We start from the raw sequence: 20,187 nt of genomic DNA on the forward strand, positions 1-20,187 counted from the left end.
TTTTCCTCTGGCCCCTCAGATCCGGGTTCTCTTGGCTCTTCTGCTTCCTGTGCTCCACTTAAAACAGTTTTAATTCAAGGGCCAACCCACGGTCCATTTCTGTTTTTGCTGTGCTTTGCCTGTTGTCTGAGAGTAATCTCATTCATACTTGCAGGCCCTCCTGAGTTCTGATCTATTTCTGGAAGCTCAGAGCCGGGCCCCCCAGGACACCCCTTAGCTCCCCCTCCTTCTTGCTGACTCACTCTTGTTACCTGCATTCCACCTGTCCTGTGACGACTTGAGTCCTGTGTCCTATGGCCACTAGAGTAAGCATCTGGAGTGTGGTCCTGATTCTCAGTTCACAGTTGAGCTCCTTATTCCCTCCACCACCTCCCCACTACTGCAGAAGGCATCCCTTCCTATTTTCTTTCTTTCTTTAAGTGGTACCCATGGTCCACCCATACTCCCCGACTTCCCCTCTCTCTCCTTAGACTACCCACTTACCTCTTTTTGATCCACATCAGTTGTACACCACATGGTTTAAATTCTGCCTTCTGTGTTTTCTTAGTCTCCTCTTTTCCTCCTGACTGTTACTCCCTAGGTTCAAGGTTTTAGTGTCACCTTCACTGTGGCAACATTTTAGTCTGTATTTCAACCTTCTAGTTTTGTCTTTTTAAATCCATCCTCCTTCATCCTGTTGACAAATTTATCTGTCCAAGGCATGTGCCTGAATGTGTCACCCTCCTAAATTTGCGGTCCTTCAGTAGGAAAACTGTAGACTTTGCAAAGATTGTGAAAAATATTGAAATAAATGCCAGGTTTTTTTTTTTAATGCTCTTACATGGGGAAACAAGAGAGTGAAGAGTTCAGTTTTTTCCAGGATTTTTATAATCCCGTTGGAAAAATCCAAAGGGATTTTTTCTGAGAAAATTGGGAAAACTAAATTCACTTACCTTATAAATTAATTAAAAATAAATAAGAAGTGTTGAATCTCAGCTTTGCTGTATATTAGCTGTGTTGTCTTAGGCAGGTCCTACCTCCTTCACTATGAAAAATGCATCACAATTAATAGTTGTAAATTATGGATGATTTTTTTGAGAATTAAATGATAGAATACATATAGTGTATTCAGCTATATCTGGTACTTTGTAAATGCTTAATTTTAGCAAAATCAAAACACAACCAGTTATACACACACACACACACACACACACAAATGCACATAGCACGAAGATGAAAGAATATGAGGTTATAAATTTTTTTTTTTTGGTTTGTAACTTTTCTCCATTTTCTACAGTAACTCTGTTACTTTTCCAAGGAGAAGTGGAGGGTGGGGAAAAAGACTTCCCACCTCTGTGGAATGAGTCCAGGTTGCCTTACACCTCATCCCTCTTTACATTTCTCTCCTTTTCTTATACCTTCTGTTTCATGTTTTGGTCATCACGGATTCTGAGATACCACATTCCCTGCACACCCTTGGTCCTACCTTGCATGTCTTGCTGTTTGTCCTCTGAACTGTCTACTCCGCTTTTGTCTATTTCGCTGCCACTCCTCTGCCGTAGGGCAGAAAGAAGGAAGTGATTAGTACTTTTTGCTATGTGGTGAATTAGGGCAACAGGTTCATTATGTTTTCGTAATTTTCATTCAAGAGGTGATGCTCAAACTACTAAAGAGCTGTTTCCTGGGCAGATAACATGGGGACAAGAGTTACCAGCAAATCATTGCATGGAACAAAGGCAGGGCCTTGGAGAATGGTCTGCCATTCAGAAAGATGAGGAGGTGCATTGAGGTAGGGCCTTTCTGGTGCTTGGCACATGGTAGAAGCTCAAAAATAGTCAAGCTGTATGGTATAGTCCCTCCTAGCATCAGTGTTATGGATTGGTGAATTTCCAAAAGTTGTGTACAGTATTTTGTGTTTCTGAGAATTTTTCTGAGGAGAGGGTCCTTGGATTTCACCAGATTTTGCCAAAGGAAAGCATGATCTATGAAAGTTTAAGAACCTCTGATAAATACACTACTAGAAATGGGTTAGGTGAGGGGCAGAAGACAGAAAATGATTTGCAGTTGAACCATGTCCAGCTGTGTTGGTGGGGATGCCTCTGGGCATCCACAAGGCAGGAACTCACCTGCTGGAGCCATGGAAGACCTGGCCACAAGGGGCGTTTCTGATAATGACTCCTTTTCCAGGTCCTTTCAGCAAGCAGGCTCATTTCGGTCTCTTTATTTGCTCCAACTAAGCCATTGCAGTGTTCTTTCCCTCTTAGTCAAAGCAACTCTCCTGGGTAAGAGACATTATAGGGTTGAAAGACTGGAGAGAGAATAGAAGTACCATATGTTTTATTTTGAAAATAAAGTGAGGAGGTGACTGTGTGAGGATAAGCAGGAAAGCCAGCACAGTAACTAGAGCAGTTCAGTGGCAGTGGCATTAAACAGACTACATTAACGACTGCAACAGCACAATCCCCCAGAGATGTGTAGGTCAGCTCATTCATTCCCCAGCTGTTCTTATAAAGAGATGTGTGAATTACCCAGCTCTTAGAATCCTGCCCAGGCAGATTCAATGTCTTTCTCTACTCTCTGTGCAGCTGTAATCAGCCTCTACATACCTTTGTTCTAGCACGTATTGCACAGTGGTAGAATTGTTTATGTTTTTCCTTCTGTAAGGCAAGATTGGCTTATTTCTGAAGCACTTAGCACTGGGCTCAGTACATATTTACTGAAAGAATGAACTTGAGTTTTCCAACCTGAAGATTGTGCAGTTGGTTTACCCAGCTCAGCCTGCACACAGAGGAACCCCAAAGTGTTGAAGATTGTCCCTGTCCTTTGCTTAGTAAGGCACTCAAGTGAGAGGACTAATCAAAAATGGCTGTGATCCTTTGCAAAGATAGGGGCTGATCTTTTGAAGGGAGGGATTTGGTTCAGTGTTGATCTGATGCAACCTTGAATGCTATCAGCTTGCTAAACAAGCTTGGTAACCACAAGGCAAAGCGAAGGACAAAAGTTATGGAGCAGATGTGGAGCTCACTGTTGGTCACACTTGGATCTGTGTCAGGAACACCACATAGCCCATCAGTCACTCAGTTAAGTTGCCTTCAGAAGTATAATATTTGTCGTATTTTTCAAAGCTCAACCCTGGAATGCATGATCAGGAGCTGGCCCTGCTCCAGGATTCTAGCTAGAAAAGCGTGGATGGAGCTTGCAGAAGGCTCTGAGGAGTCACAGATTTATTTAAAGGAATGCAAGATTTGAAAGTGGGAATGTTGAAGAAGAAGTGAAGGGTGACTTCATGGTTTCTAGATATATGAAGAACACCAAGAATAGTGATTAGTATTCTCCTGTTATTGAGGTCAAAGAATAAGAAAATTGATTTGAACCTTATCATAAGGGCTTCGGAATAAGAGTGTTCAGAATGTTTGCCTACATTTCTGTCCCGATTACTTTATTAGTTATAAGTAGTTTGTTATTCTTAGCACATCACTGTTACTTTTCTGGATTAAATGTACTTGATCTAATGATGGAAAGAGGAGTGGTTCAAGTGGTAAAGTACCTGCCTTGCAAGTGTGAGGCCCTGAGTTCAAACCCAGACAGAAAGAGAAGGAAGCTAATGATGTGGATTGAGTACCTGTTGGCAGGCAGGCTTAGGATTTTCCTTCATCTCTGATTTGCAAACAATATTTCATTTAATACCCAATAAGGAAGTATAATTATCCCCATTTATTTCTGGGGAAACTGAGGCCAGGAATATTCATGATGATATGCATGATAAATGACAGTTCTTCGTGTAGCATTGACCTGAGCTTGTGAAACTCCAAAAGTCTTGCTTCTAGTTTATCCAACAAAAATGGTGAGTGAAGGGTTTCCTGAGGTCATCTAGATATCTTGTCATGGGTGCCTGAAAGACTTCATGAACTCTGACAATAGCTGCATGTGATCTAGGAGGTCACTTTAGTGTTCAGAGCATCTATTGATTGTGAACTCTGCAATTTGGCTGAAACACAGTCTAGCGCATCTGAAATGAATGCTCTCTGGAATAGCAAAAAGAAAAAATTCAGTATGATAAAGATAAAAATTTTAACTCAAATGACCTGCCTTTGGGCTCTCTTTATAAGGCAGGGACAAGTGACCTGTAGTGTATGAGAACATTAAGGATCCAAACAAGGTGAAATGATTAGCTCAGTTTAGAACAGGATCCTACCTGCTGATACCTTGGCCTTCCTATCCCTTACCTCTCCCATGTGACTTTTTTTTTTCTGATTATAAATGTTATAGATGAGCCATTGTGGAAATTTTATGAAATACAGAAAACTGCAAAAAAAAAAAAAAAAAAAATCCCCACACTGTAACATTATCTCCCAAAGATAAAACTGTCTCGAATGCTTTGGTGACCTACTTTTCTGCTTTTTACTTAGTTTTGTTAATTAATTTTTTTTAATCAGAGAGGCAAAGCTGTTTTTATCCTATTTTCAAATTTTCCTGTGTTTTTTAAGAATGCAGATATAGTTTCATATAGTTTAGACATATGGTATGCTGCCTTTTTACTTCATAAGTGTTCAGCCCTACATTTATTTTACTGTGATAATATGTATACATAAAACTGACATTTTTTAAAAGTTTGGCATTATGCATGTGGTGAGCCCACTTTATTTGTGCATTGATTACGTGCACTTTTGACCATGCATGGTTTAAAAAAAAATTTAATTCAAAGAAATTTTAAATTCCCGCAGAGCCAGGCACTGGTGGCTCTTGACTATAATCCTAGCTATGAGGGAGGCTGAGGTTGGGAAGATTGTGGTTCAAGATCAGCCTGGGCAAAAAGTTCACAAGACCCCAATCTCAACTAATGGCTGCATGTGGTGATGTACGCCTGTTGTTCCAGCTATGATGGGATGCATAAAAACAGGAGGATCATGGTCCAGGCTGGCCTGAGATAAAAAGCAAGACTTTATCTCCCAAATCACCAGAGCCGAGAAGTCTGGCGATGTGGCTCAAGTGGTAGAGTGTCTGCCTAGCAGACATAAAGCCCTGAGTTCAATTCCAGTACTGCCAAAAACCAAAACAAAACAAATTCCCATGATGTACTCTAGAGCTCAGTGGATGCAGAGAAGCACTTGGTCAGTCAGTTGTGTTGATATGACTGATATGATTGTGTAATCTGAGTGTTTCCCTGCCCTTAATTTTGTGAAACTCTACCTCCCAAAAAGCAAGGTAAAAGTGAATGTGCTTAATCGAAGTGATAAAGTGAAAATGTGAGATTTGTTGAAGGTGCGTGTCTTTAGAGGAACTGGGTGGCATTATGGGGAAAAGGAATCAAGCATCTGCAATATAGAACTGAACTCTGTGCATCTTGAGTGTGCACAGTTTTCCCTCAATGGTTGTCTCCTTGGAACCATATGCCCATAGATAGCAAGGATCAGCTATAATCATGGTGTTGTGCAACCATCACCCTATCCATTTCCAGAACTTTTCGTCATCCCAATTCCTTATATTTAAAAATGCTTCACAAACTACATTTAATGACTGTGTAGTACTCTGTCGCATGCAGTTTACTAGAACATATTTACCTACAAACATTCAGCAGGTATTTATCTTGTGAGCTGGACAGGGTCTATGTGATCACAGGTGAGGGGAATCTAACTTGAGGTATAATTTATATGCTCATTTACAGATCTAAGGTGTATCACATTTTTTTTTTTGCTATTTTAAATAACCCAAGATATTTGTAGGCATAGATATGTATTCACATTTCAGGTTATTCTATGAAGTCTTTGAAAAGTAGAATTACCACTGGGCTGGATCCTGATTCTCAAAGCAGGACTTGGCACTGTTTGAGCACAGCAATAATTGTTGCCTGCTGTGTGGTCCTCAAGGTTAGAAGCTGTCACTACACATTTCTACTGCCTGTCACACCTTCCCAACTCTACCCTTTATAAATGTGCACATAAACTGCCTCCAGCAGGATTGCGTGAAGAACGGGGCTGAGAAATGAGTGTCTCCATCTGGGAAGAGCTAGTGAAGGTCAGAGGAGGAGGGACAGTGGCCAAGGCCCACTCATGTTCCAGGGAACCTATGAACCGTCCAGCAGTGCATGCTCTTTTCAGAGGCCTGGTTTGACCAGTGCTTTAGGGCCATGTTTCATGTGCACTCTGACAGAGTTTGGCTGCCTTCCCTAAAATTCCAGACGTGTGAACTTGATGCTTACTGTGAAATAAAACTAGACTATTTTTTTTAAGTGTCTGTTCCTCATTGAAACAGAAACTTCGATCATCAGAGCGGGAGGAAACCTTTGACTGTTGTATCATTTTTCTTGTTCTAACTGCAGATGAAGATTCTGAGGCTTAGGAAGATTATGAAATATTCTGAAGAAAGTGTAGGAAGCCAGTTGGGTGCATGTAGAAGTAGAATTAAAACTTTTGTCTCTGGAATTATGCGGTGGACATTCCATTACCTGCTGCATGTTGTCTTTAGACTTTGTTCTCTTCCTAATTCTTCCCACTTTTTCTTCCTTTTTTTGAGACAGGATCTCACCATGTATCCAGCCTGGCCTTAAACTTGCAATCCTCCTTCTTAAATCTCCCTCGTACAGTAACCATGCCTGGCTTTTCTTTCCACTTTTTAATTCCTGATTTGTTTCTGTGTACTTTCCTTCTAAAATGTTACTCATTTTCAGAGTTGAATACATGTCTGTATTGTCTTGTGTCTGTCACTAGTCAGCAAATCATGTGGGTGAGTTTGCATTCCTTATTCTGCTTTGTCCTTAGCCTACTAATTCATTTGCAGACTCTTTTCTTCATCTTGGTCTCTTTGTGTATTGGATAGTTTCTGTTGACTCTAGCAAAAGTAATCAGTTATGTCTTATTTTTCTCATTTAGTCCCTTTGGGTAATTTTGTTGGGTTTTATTTTAAGAAGTAATATACCCTCTGGTGATAGAGTAAATGTGGGAACCTGGTCCTGGACTAAAGAGTAAACAGTTTTTTAATAGACTTTTATATTGGGAGTAGAATATTAACACAGATCTGTGCTGTATTAATTTCGTGATGGCTGAGAGATAATGCTTATATGGTAAAGTTTACCTTGAGTACACACACACATATTTGTGTTAATGTACATATACTTTTCTAAAAGTGTATAGTAAATCTTCTAAGGTCAAATTCATAAAAAAACAAAAAACTGGGGATGTAGTTTAGTGGTATAATGCTTGCTTAGTGTGCACAAAGACTTGGGTTCCATCCCCAACACCACCAAACCAAACCAAAACAGAAACCCCACAAAAGTTACCATTGTTTGGTGTTAGAATGTCATTATCTTCAGTAGAGCTTCATATCTACACAATGACACAGAGGACTGTGAGCCCCCGATACTAAGAACTAGAAAAAAGGAACTTACAAAGCCAGAGCCTGAAATTTGGTCTGAAGCTGTGATCCCCGATATCAAGTGATTGTTGTGCAACTGGAAAATCCTGTAGCTTAGAGTCTGGACAATTTCCAGTACTCAAAACCTCAAAGCAATTCACAGTGTTATCATGCCTTTTCATTTATGAGTGAAAGGAGCGATTCCTCATTTCTTGTAAGTCTTTTATGTTGACAGTCCCATCCTTAATTAAAAAGGCATTGGTATTTTCATTATGAAAATGGTTTTCCTGGATTTATTGCTGAGTCCATTAATTTCATGGTTTAAAACTGATTGATGTTAGCCTGTGTAGTTACTTTTATAACAAAAGCAACTTACAATTGATTTTGGAGCATTTTGATTTTAAAGATAATTTCAGGCATCTCTTTCATCTGTGTCAGACCTACAATATGGATGGACTAAGTTCTGGAGAAGTAAGGAATAAATGCAGTACATTTCACTTCAAAAACAGAGAGCCATTGCCATTCACTATTTAAGGGACTTGAGGACAGCCTGAGTAGAAACTTTCTCTATTAACCCCAGTTTGGCCTTGCCCTATGCTCTTTGTGAAACGTTCCCTAATCATTCAAGGCAAGTGACTCTGCTTTCTCTGAATGCCTGCAGTCTAAACTGACAGCACCAAATGTTTATCTTCAAGGTGTTTCCTCCTCCCCTCCCCCCAGTACTGAAGATTGAACCAGAGCCTCTGGCTTGCTAGACAAGTGCTCTACTACTTGAGTTGCACCTCCAGTGTTGTCCCCCCAGCCCCCACAGATAGGTCCTGTGATAACTTTGCCTGGCTGGCCTCAGGCTGTGTTCCTCCTGTCCCTACCTCCCTAATACTTGGGACCACAGCGGTGTTTCACTACTCCCAGACCATCTTCAAGTTTTGGTCTTTCTTTGTGCCTGTATCTTAATACACTTAAAGATCATTATAGGTTAAGGACTACAGGTTTTTAGTTAAGTCTTCATAAGTTAAAGATGCTAAAGGCAAAGTCTGTGGCTTTATGTAACTTTGATCTCTGAGCTCCCATTTATAAAGAAAGGATTGACTAATAAAACTCTAAAAAATTACATAAGGAAACTCTAGCCATGTATTACCATATCTCTTTAAATATATTGCATTGTTGTCTGGGGTCACGTGTATTAAGGTATAAAAAATTAGGTTGGCACACAAATATGGCATACCATTTGTTTTTCTAGATTCTTAAAAGTCCTGGTGAACAGACTTTTTTTTTAAACAAATTAATATTACTGTGACATTTGCCTCTTCATTAGTTATTAGCATAGGAAAAAACCTTTTGAATATAAGCCAAACCTTTAAAAGTCACTAATAAAGTATCTTGAGCTGCAGTCCTTTTGAGTTATGGGATTTCTTAAAAATACCTTAAAAGACACGTGGGGTGATCCGAGTCCTGAAAAAGGAAATAGGAAACCTGTTGCAGTCCTGGCTCAAGTCGATTCACAGGTGAACCTGATTTAGTTAAAGTACCATGAACCCCAATTTCTTCAGGTGCCGAATGAGCCCTTCAGCATCATAGCAGTCATTGTGACTTTGATCCACTTATGAATTTGCTGGGTGCTTGTCTCCACATGGTGTTAGTTGATGCACATCTATTTATTTTATTAGGTTGCTAGGACTGCCTTAACACACTATCACAGACCAGATCATTAAGCAGCAGACATTTATTTTCTCACAGTTCTGGAAGGCCAAGATCAAGACATCAGCCTGTTTGGGTTCGTCTGAGGTCTCTCTCCTTGCCTGCAGACACCTGCCCTCTCTGTGTCCCCACATGGTCTTTCCTCAGTGTCACACACTCACAGTGTCTCTTTCTGAGTTCAGATTTCCTCTTTTAAGGATGCCAGTCTGATTGGAAGAGGGTCCATCTTAATACCCTCATTTTAACTTAATCTCTCTTTAAAGGCCCTATCTTCAAATGTAGTTACATCCTGAGATAGTGAGGGTTGGGACTTTAATGTATAAAGTTTGGAAGTCACAATTCCATAACATCTATTTAAAACAACAATGATTTCTTTTCAATTATACCCGGAGAGACTAGAATAAAGAAGAAACCCATAGTAGCCCTCTACCTTAACATCTGTTATTAAAAGTGGGAGGAGGCAGGTACACGCAATCAGATGATTCAAACTCTGTTGAAACATATTACATGAAAAATGCCTTTTCCTAACCATCTCCTACACTAGGCAACTTCTTTAAAAACATTCATAAGTGTTTATTATACAGAGGCCAGGTGCAATTTTCTTCATGTATTAACGTATCAGAGGGAGCACAAATCTCTTTATCTGCTCACTGATTGGCCTTTCAAATGGCTCTGTAGAAGGGCTGGAGAAGTGGTTTAAGTGGTAAAGTGCCTGCTTTGTAAGTGCAAAGCCCTGGGTTCAAACATCAGTACTGAAAAAAAAAAAAAAGTCTGAGTGGAATGGAGTAACTGTCATATGGAAGTCCCTGGTGCATATGTTAGATTTTTAACTAGTCACCTATTAGTGGGCATTTCAGTTATTTCCATGTCCACCCCTGCTACCAGCCCCCCACCCCAACCAGTTACAGTGATGTTGGAGTCCTTTTAAAAACCCAAGATGGAAAGAATAGTGATGAGCCACCTACTAAAATCAACTAGCCTCTTATTTCAGTGAAAATAGTCTGTTTTTCAGCGTCCTGATTATTGTTTATTAGAATTGTTCTGAAAGGTATTTCAGTCTCTTTGACCTCTCTTCTCCTATGCCCCCAGTATCTGAGCATAAGCCCTTCTGTCTTTTTCCTCCCTGTATAATGAAGGGAGGAGCTTTCTTTGGCCAAGTGAGGTTACCTTTGCCTTGCATTCCTGCTCAGGAAAAAGGGTCTGTCTGAATCATTCACAGGCATAGCCTATTTTTAGTTAAGTAAAACAGTTTTTCTTATAAGAATTGCTGTTTCCTTGCCCATGAGGGCACATGAATCCTTTCTGGCTGTTTCCACCTTTTGGCGAGGGGCCAGCTTTCTAATGGAATGTGAGCAGTCTTGCTGCTAATCAAGATTTACAGCAGAGACCTGGATGCCCAGCCGCTCATTGGATTTGCAGGCCCTCCCAAACTAACGGTGTGACTCTGAGATTTAGTGCAGTAAAGAGCTATGGTCCAGTTCCAGGCCCTCCCTCCTTCCCCAGGCCTGCCTCTTAGCCACAGGTATCATCTGGCATTATTTTATAAGCTGTGCCATGGTGCAGATGTTCTTTTCTGAAGAATTACTTTCATTTCTGACTCATTTCAGGAAATGAGGCAGTCCATCAGAGATATTCTTCATTTCTAGGCCCTTGGAGAGTTCATTTTCACCTGGCTTTCTAACCACATGTGGGCAGTACTTTATTTACTTAGATGTGAGAAATACCAGTAATGAAAGGTCCTCTTCTAAAGCAGCCTTTACTTCCTGCAGAATCCCAGGGAAGTTTGTGAAGGCCCAGAGGTAGCTTATGCCCTTACTAATGCAAATATTTCCGAGGCTTTGGTTTTGTGATGCTTGTGGACATGCTGTGTGTATGGGCTGTGGTGCAGGAAAAATGTAATTTAGCAACAGATTTAAAAGGTAGTCTGCAGTGTTTCTAATTACTGTTTGTTTAGTTCAACATTGCCTAATAAGTGGATTTAAGTAATCCCAGGGGTAGGGAATGTAATGTTCAGATTACAGTCAGCCATGCAAATCAAATTCTGACTTAAGTAGTGCAGAGAACACACCATGGAGTCATTTTATAGAAGTATTCCATAGAATCTTAAATTAGAATGGAATGCATTTTAGGATGGGCATTTCCCACTGGTCATGCATCAACATGAATGATACAGACATCCAAAGTCAACCTACTGTGTGGTACAGTCCCATTTAAAAATCCATTGGTGGCCTCTGGCATTCTGTTCTCTTTTTAATTTGACATAGGAATGAAGGAAGGAGAAACTTAGGTACTTCTCCTTCCCTTCCCCATCCTTTCCCCATCCTTCCTTGGCTGTGATAAGAACCTGGAGTTCCAACAGGATCTGGAACAGTATTTGTCAACCTTGGGTGCAACTTGGAATGTGCCTTGGAACTTTAAAATTACTCACGCCCAAACCTATCCCCAGAGACTCTGCTTTAATTGTTTGGAATACAGTCTGCAGTGGGCCTTCCAAACTCTCCCTGAAGGATAATAATATTGTACGCCAAGCACTAAGGTAGCAGGAACTTGAGAGAGCATCTTATGTGGCGATTCTGATCCCTGGTTGCAAACTAACATCACCTGGAGACACACTGATGGCTCTATCAATTAAAACCACATTTCTGGAGGAGAAAGCCAGGACTTTTACAAAGCTCTCAGGAGGTTCTGATGCCCATGGAGTTCAATCAACTGATCTAACCATTCCATATCATAAACAAAGAAAAATGAGACCCATGAAGGTCAAATGACTGTTGAGGTCAGACCCTATGGTTGAGAGGTGGATCTGGGACTCAGGGCCCATGGCTCCTACTTGTGTGTCTGTTGCCTGACACCATCCCTTATGTTTGTCTATTGTATTTATTGATGCCTCCTCATCCTTCAGGTGATGTTGCTGCCTCCAGGAGGCCTTTTCTGACTCCTCATATTCTCCTCCCATCCAGCGTGGGTAAGATCCCCTTCGTTTGTATTTGAACAGTGTCTTGACTTCTTCTTCCTCAGACTCACTTCAGAGAAGACAGAACCACTGCTTTCTTGTTAACTCACTGGCATAAAATAGGGTCCCAGATAATATTTGCTGAGTTGGACTTCCTTAACTTTTAACTGATCATTTAATCTGTATGGGTTGCTAAAAATAGTCCATTTCAGTATGCTAGTTTCTGAAAATAGCTTTTGAAAGCAAAATTTAGTTTCTACCTGTTTACTGAATTGTGGGTTGGGATACTGAAAAGAACAACTTCCATCCCACTTTACAGAAGAGAAAGTTTTGGCATAAAAAAAGTTTGGCAAGGGGTTTTTTATTGCAAAATAATGAAAACAAGATTTCAGTGATCTTATGTGCTTCTCAAGGTGCTTTGAATAACATATTGACAAGTACATGGATGTAGTGAAAGGGAACGTGTGGCATTACCTAATGACACAAAAATTGTCTGAAGAAAATAAACCTATTTCATGAAAGTGTGTATTAAAGACTAAGTTATTTTTTATTCATAATGAATATATAACTCTGAGTGCACACTGTATAGCTGCATTAAATTCTTTGGGTTCTTTGGATTAATGTATTGAAGTCTTTTTGAATGTTAAAAACAAAATTTTCTTTTGTCATTCCAGTTTACTTAGTATCATGCTTGGTCAGTGTCTTCTTCTTGTTTGAAATTATTTCCAGATTTGCAGTGTTTATGTTTACTCTTGTAGCGGTCACAGAGATTTGTCTCAAGAAGCAGGATTGCAGCTAACATCTCCTTAGCCTGAAGGTGGCTCAGAGGCTTCATGTAGGTATGATAGATGATGATTTTCTGGCAAGGACAATTCAGAGCTAAAATATTTTAGATCCAGGACTGCAGAGTGGCCTGTGCTGTGGTGTGCAGTAGACCCCAACATGTTCAGTTGTGCAGACATGAGAAAGTAATGACCACATGTAGAGAACCACTTTGAAATCCTAACAGGACTTTATAGGTTCATGCTTTACAATCAAGGCCTACCATATCCCAGGGTAAATGAAGCCACCATACATCAGGGAAAATGTTCCTAAAACAAATGTTCCTAAAAATTTCATGAGGAAGCAAAGTAATTCAGCTGGAGGTAAATGTAAAACATTTTTATATTAAGTAATTCTTAGTATATTGTGCAAAATGCATATTTTCATGACTTTTTAAAGATTAAACATGAAAATTTGAAGAACTACCTCTTTGCAGGCTTTTTAAAAAAATTTTTTGGGTGAAAAATTTAACAAACTAATAAAAGCCTATTGGTGAGTAACTAACTTCAGTCATCCTAACTTCACATGCTAGTAGGACATCCTAGAAGGAGAGAGGGAAAAAACAAGAGTGTATTAAATATGTAAGGCACAGTGTTTACCTTTTCTATCTCAGTGTGCCATCATATCCTTGTAACTGCCCTTCAAGTTAGGACTTCTTCACTCCAGGATTTATAAGAGAAGAGGTATTTACCTGTTCACTAGGGAGCATAGCCAAAATTTGAACCCACATTTGTCTGATTGCAGAGACCTTGTGTCTTTGTCCTGTTGTGGCATGAGAATAGAGAGGTCTCCAAAAGAGACTTATTAACTATGAGCATTTACTGTGTGGGGTGGGGGTGGGGTGAGGGGTGGTGGGGTGGAGAAGGGATAGGGAGGGCTGGCTTTAGCTTCACTTGGAGCTCTTATCAAACATGAATATGTTGACAAGAGATAGTAAGTGTTGGCGAGAGTGTGGAGAAAAGGAAAGCCTTATGGGAATGTAAATTATCCAGCCATTGTGGAAAATAGTATGGAAGTTCATAGGAAAAACAAAAAGTAGAACTTTCATATGATTGGACAAGTCCCTTTCTGGATATATACCCAAAGGAAGTGAAAAAATATCTTGAAGAGATACCCATACCCCCACATTCATTGCAGCCATGTTCATAATAGCCAAAACACAGAAACAGTCTGTCTATTGATGAAAGGATAAAGAAATTGTGCAGTATATACAATGGAATATTATTCAGCCACAAAAAGGAGGAAATCCTGGTATTTGTGACATCACAGATAAATCTAGAGGACATTTTGCAAAATAAAATAGGCCTGACAAAGAAAGACAAATACTACATGATCTTAAGTATATGCAGGATCTGAAAAAGTTAAACTTGTAAAAGCAGAGAGCAGAACAGTGGTTGCCAGGGACTGGGAGGAAGGGAAATAAAGAGATGAGGGGTAGGATATAGCAGGTAAATTAAGGATTTATGAGTTCTGAGAACCTAATGTAGAGTATGAGTAGTAATGGATGTGTTAATTAATTTGATTGTGATAATCATTGCACAGCGCATATGTGTATCAAGTCACATTGTACACCTTGAATATATTCAATCTTTGTCAATTTTTTGTTGTTGTTTTTAAGACAGGGTCTCACTACAGGCCCCAGGCTGGCTTCAAACTCATCCTCCTGCCTCAACTTCCCAACCACTGGGATTATATAGGTGTGTACCACCACAGCCATCTTGTCAATTAAAAATTTTAAAAGGGAAGAAAGAATAGCCAATTTTGGTCAAATGTCATATAGTCTCATAATTCTGTGATCTGACTCTGAGAAGCTATGTGTTGGGTTTCAGGGAAGCAACAAAGCAAATGGCCAATAAATTGTAAGTTTCCATGAGATTCATAGATCTTTTGAGGCTGTGAGTTGGGAAAATGGTAACACCTATAAAGTGGTTCTGCCCTATCCTAACAAATCTGTTTCTCTTTGCTGTGAGACTGGTCTGTTTCCCATTTGTGAGGCCTCCCAGCAAAGCCTTTTCCTTGGTTTCACATGCCTGGGGTCTCCTGGAGTACTTCCTGGAGACTCCTAATGGAGGCTTGCCATGGGCAAGCATGAGGCATCCTTAGAGTTAAACAATGGCTTTTTAAACAAGCCAAGGGCTACTATTTCCATCATGTAGTGTGAATTCACTTCTGGGTAAGGAATGTTTTCATAGAGCACTGCTCATCATAAGTCACAGCAGCTCTTGGTACTCTCTTGGAGCATGAGCTTATTTCCGCACCATTGGGCTGGGTTCCTTCCTGAAATTCTTACTTGTTCTGGCTACGTGATGTTATTCCATTTACATTCTACTCACAACTCACTTGTTTTCCATTCTCATTGTCTTCTGGCCCAGGGCTTAGTGCTCTGACCTTTTCCCTATCTCAGTTTGCTCCTTAGCTGATCCCAGTCATTAGGTACCATCTGTGTGTTGATGACTTCTACTTACCTGTCTCTATTCCCTACTTCTGCCTTGCTTATGGCCACCTGCTCGACCTCTTCACTTAGTTGTCTCATTCATACCTCAAACTTAACATATCCAAAATCAAATTCCTGATTAGTTTTCTGAACCTACACTTCCTGCATTGTTTCTCATCTCAGCTTTGACTCTACCTAATTTCTCAGGCCACAAACCTGAAGTCATCCTTGATTCCTCCCTTTCTTTTACCCTCATATTCTGTACATTAGCATTTATGTAAAATCCAGGGACTTCTAATCCCATGCCTTCACACCTGTATTTGAGCCTAGGCTATCACCAAGTCTTGTTGAAACTTCTGCTTTCACTTCTTAAGTTATCTTCCAACATCCATGCACCTCATGGTCTCTACACAACAGTCAAGCATCGTTCTGTTATATACCTTTCTACTGTTTCATGCCTTCTCTGCGAACATTATATAATCCATCTAGCCATGGCAACCTCTCTATCTTTATCTCTTCCCAATCTGCCTATTTCTCACTGTGTTCTAGTCACGCTGACAACTGCTATCCTTGACATGTCATCCCCGGGCCTGGACCATTGTCCTTATACCACCTTCTCAACCTCCCAACCCCTTCTTCACCTAGGATGATTGCTCCTACACTTCATTCAGTTGTCCCTTAAATGAACCTACTCAGAGTTGGCATCCCTCACTCACCTACCTAAAATATCATTGCTGTCTTCTTAGCCAGTTTCGTTTGTCTTCAAAGCATTTATCTCCATATGAAGTTAGTACATATATATTTGCTTATTGTTTCTATCCTCAGTAGATTGAAAGCTCTATGATACTGTTCCGTCTATAAAGATATTGTTCTGGTGCTCAACAAATGTTGGTTGAATGTCTAATGGAATGAGTCAAATAATGCTTTGGTATCCTTGTATTAAAAAAAAAAAACACTAAAGAACTAAACACTTTCCTTGATCCTTATATACCTGTCCATCTCCAATCCCATTTCTCTGTTCCTTTTAAAGCAAAACTTCTAAAATATTGTCTACATATACTGTCACCTCCTCATTACTCATTGTTTTCTTCAATTTGTTGTTTTCCCATAATGCTTCAGAAATTGCTTTTGTTAGTGGTGTTCTGAATCTAGGCATTGCTGCTTCCAATGGTTACATTCTCATCTTACTGGATCTCTGAGTAGCTTTAAGCAGTTTTCCATTTTCTTCTTGAAATTACGTCCTAACTTGGCTTCCCCTCCCCCTGCTAGCCATTGCTTTATCCATTAGCTGTCCTTCATTATAGGACCTCAGCATATTGAGAATTTTTCATGGTGTGTTGTAGGCCCTCTCCTCTGTGTGTGTGTGTTTGTTTATGCCAAGTACCATTGATTACTCCCCAAGTTAATCTCCAAAACTGAGCTCTTCTGAGTGCCAGGCCCTACATCAGCCTGCCTCCTTGACATCTGTTGGGTGTGTCATGTCCAAGGAGGAAGTCTAGATTTGCTTCCATGTCCCATATACCCCCTCCTGCCTCTTTACCCCATGTCTTTGCCATCTCAGTAGATGGTACCACCACCCTCCCAATTTCTAGCATCAGAAATGTTACATACGTGTGCTGGATGTCATCCTTGGTTTCTCCTTCATTATCTTCCCTCCCTCTAGTACTTTCAGTTTTACCTTCAAAATGATTTTGAATTTGTCTTCTCTCTCTCCACTTAAGTCAATCTTGTCACCTGGTTTCAACCGGAGTCACTAACTGTGGTCTTTGGTTCTCAATCTTGCTGTAGCAGAGGGCTATGTGATGCTATGCCACATTGTTGGTGTGAGGTTAATTGGATTCTGGCTTCCTCTTCCACCTATTTTGTTCCTAGCCTGTCATCTCTTCACTACTCTAATCACACTGATCCTGATTCTATCCTTGAGCACGCAAGATAATATCTGCTTCAGAACCACCAGCTTACCTTGAATGCTTCCCGGCTTCCCCTCTCCTTGAATGCTGTTCCTTTAGCCCTGCATGGCCAACCCCTCACCCTTTCAGGTCTCAAGTTAAATATCTCTCCTCTGCCACCTCGACCCAGAAAGGATGATTTCTGTTTCAGTCATTTTTGGATCTCTTGTATGAGGCACAGTGCTGGGCCTATAATTGGGCCTGAATAGTTGGGACAGAAGGAATGGTTCCTGAAAACCTCTGTTATGAGCTCCCTGTGCCCTGAAAGGGTAGAAAGAAGGAACGACAGAATGTATAGCGTGAGGATCATGACCAACTAATCAGAACATTGCAGACACAGCCAGTGAAAATGCTGCTTTCTGCACACCTAATTAACATAGAGATTGAGCAACACCCTGGTGAAAATGGATAAAAACTTTAGATCACATCATTTCTTGGGCACCCTCCCTTAGGACCTTCCCCCAACTCTGGGGACTCAGTTCTACCACTTTACACTTTTCTATTTCAATAAACTCTCCTGCTTTACTGGCTCTTGTCCGTAAAGTTCATTCTTTGACTTTGTGGGATAAGAATGTGGAACCCCTCAAATCTCTCATTTCACAGTGACGCTTCTGTTTATAGTAACTCAGGGCCTCATGCTTGCTAGGCAGGTGTTTCACCATTTAGACAACACCAGCCCTTCTTTTCTGTTTTTTTTTTTTTTTTGGGAGGGGCATGCTGGGGATCTAATCCACAGCTTTGCACATGCTGTGTAAGTTCTCTCTCACTGTGCTATGTCTCCAGCTCACTTCTTCCTTTTCTCAAAGGGGGAGTAAGAGAAAGCTTATATTTTTGTCAAATTTATACATAATTAGCAAATTAAATAATGCTATAAGATTTGTTATGAAAAGCAGCGGCACTTTCCCTTCTATTATCTGTTCCCAGAGACTAATGTTTTCAACTTTGGATGGTTCTTTTAGTAATTATATCTCTAATTAACACACTTAAATTGCAATTTATCTGTTTTTCAGTTTTAGGCATTCTCTATTGACACCAAAGTTAATATTTAGCTTGCTTTCATCCACCTTTGCCCCTCCCCCTTCTCACATAAACCTTCTCAACCCAACCTCCCAATTGTAATCATATTGTAATTGTATTGTAATTTTGGTAGGATCAATATTCAATGTTTACTTTATTACAGCTATGTAACGCTCTTCACAGATGAGCCTTGTAATATAGTTTGATTACTTTGCTTCTCAAGACTGTACAGCAGATATTGACTTTTTTATTTCTTAATTTTTGATGTAGTTATGAATAATTCAACCTCAAATTCTTTCCCAGTTGTGAATCTCCTTTCAATATAATCAAACACGTAGGAAACCTGTCAGATTAATCTTACAGAGGAGGGCTTCCTAGAGCCTTCTGATCTTTCCTCTATCTGGTGGCTCCCTAGGATCAGGGCACAGGGGTCCCTTTCACCACCATTCTGAGAACTTCCATTGCCTGTATCTTGTATTAGAGCCCTACATTAATGTCCTATTCTTTGTGCATTTTGGTGGAACATGGTGTCTTACTCAGACAAAGAATACACATGAGGTAATTTTTTTTTTTTTTTTTTTTTTTTTTTGAAACTTACAGGTCTGGAAATGGCCTGTGTTCTCCTTTGGCTTTTAAGTGATGGCTTAACTAAGTACACAATTCTAGGGTGGAAAACATTTATTCTTAACATTTTGAAGCCTCCTGCTTTCAAGGGTTCTTGAAAAATTCCTTGAAAAGTTCTTTAAGTCAGATGCTCACTTGTGATTCTTCATATGAAAACTTTTTTTCCTCTGAATTTTTTGTAGACTTTCTCTTTGAACCCAGTGTTTGGAAATTCTGTGATTTATATGCTGGAAACTCAGTAGACCCTTTTCTCCCTTTCTTTTTATTTCCAAGGTGTCCTTCAGTTTTGTTTTCCAGTTATGAGAGAAACATATTCTTCATTTCTGGAAAAACAAAAGCCCTTACATGGTGGGAAATTTCCTTTCTTTTTTTATTCCTTGGAACCACATCAGATCCCCAAGAGAAAATACAGCCAGTCAGAAAGCTATGCTAGAAGTCTCAACATTTGGCAGTCATCTTTTTTGTAATCCATCTTTTCAGTATGGAATTCCCATTTCTGCTGGGCCTGGTACCTTTTAGCCCAAACATCTTCTTTTGACTCTTTTCCAGAAATACTTTCCCAGTGTTGTGAGTGCTAGTGAAGCTGAGAATGGAGGAGGGGTGACTTCTTATACTGATTTTGAACCAGAAGAACCTGTGTTGCCAGTCCCTCCACCCCTTGAGGTTCGGTTTAAATGAAATTTCCTCTAGGCTTTCCTAATTTAGGATGGAGCTTCTTCCATTCTGCTAAGCCAGTTGCCACTTGACCTTGTGCCCTCAGTCTTCCAGAATGTGTTACAGTGTGCCCTCTTTGTCTTTATTGATTTATGTTCTAGTATTAGCAAAGCTAAATGTATGTGTTCAGTACTCCATCTTTAAATAAGTCTCTCTTACATGAGTTTTTAATTGCTGTATATGATGCATTAGCATGTGCTCACACTTGTGAAACAGATTCCTGTTTGAATCTCTATTTCATAGACTTCAGTTCTTTTGAAGTGAAAAGTAAGGATGAGGGACAGTGAAAGTCCCTGGTCCAGGAGTTAGGAGACCCCTCAGGTTCTCTTCCTAGATTTGCTGCAAACTCTAAACTTTAACAGTTTCTCATCCTTATTTCCCATCTATAGATGAAGGAATTGAAGTGGATGATTTCAGGGTCTCTTTTTACCCATAGATTTATTTTATTTGGAGGAAGTTAAGACAGTCATGTGTAACTGAACATCCAAATAGGGAACAGAGCTGTAGCACCTAGTTGAAGACATGAGATATCTAAGTTTCTCTTTGTATTTCTCAGTTTCAGGAATTCCAGCATGTTGAAGATTTCTACTAAAATTGCAGCTCACAGTTCTTGAACAAGAAACTGTTTAAAAAGGTTAAAAGCTCTG

At 40.0% G+C, this 20,187-nt stretch overlaps 1 protein-coding gene across 2 annotated transcripts in view; it reads left to right on the forward strand.

The window, feature by feature from the left end:
* Positions 1 to 20,187, forward strand: part of Ano6 (anoctamin 6) — a 177,426-nt gene that overhangs the window by 29,729 nt on the left and 127,510 nt on the right. The window contains exon 2 of one of the 2 annotated variants that reach the window (XM_074083210.1): positions 11,930 to 11,992. The exons of the other annotated variant lie outside the window; for it this stretch is intronic. Coding sequence (XP_073939311.1) covers positions 11,930 to 11,992 — 63 coding nt within the window. The remainder of the gene's footprint in view (positions 1 to 11,929; positions 11,993 to 20,187) is intronic. 2 annotated transcript variants of the gene reach the window in all.

This window comes from Castor canadensis, chromosome 8 (assembly GCF_047511655.1).
Source record: "Castor canadensis chromosome 8, mCasCan1.hap1v2, whole genome shotgun sequence".
In the NCBI taxonomy this organism is placed as follows: Eukaryota; Metazoa; Chordata; class Mammalia; order Rodentia; family Castoridae; genus Castor; species Castor canadensis.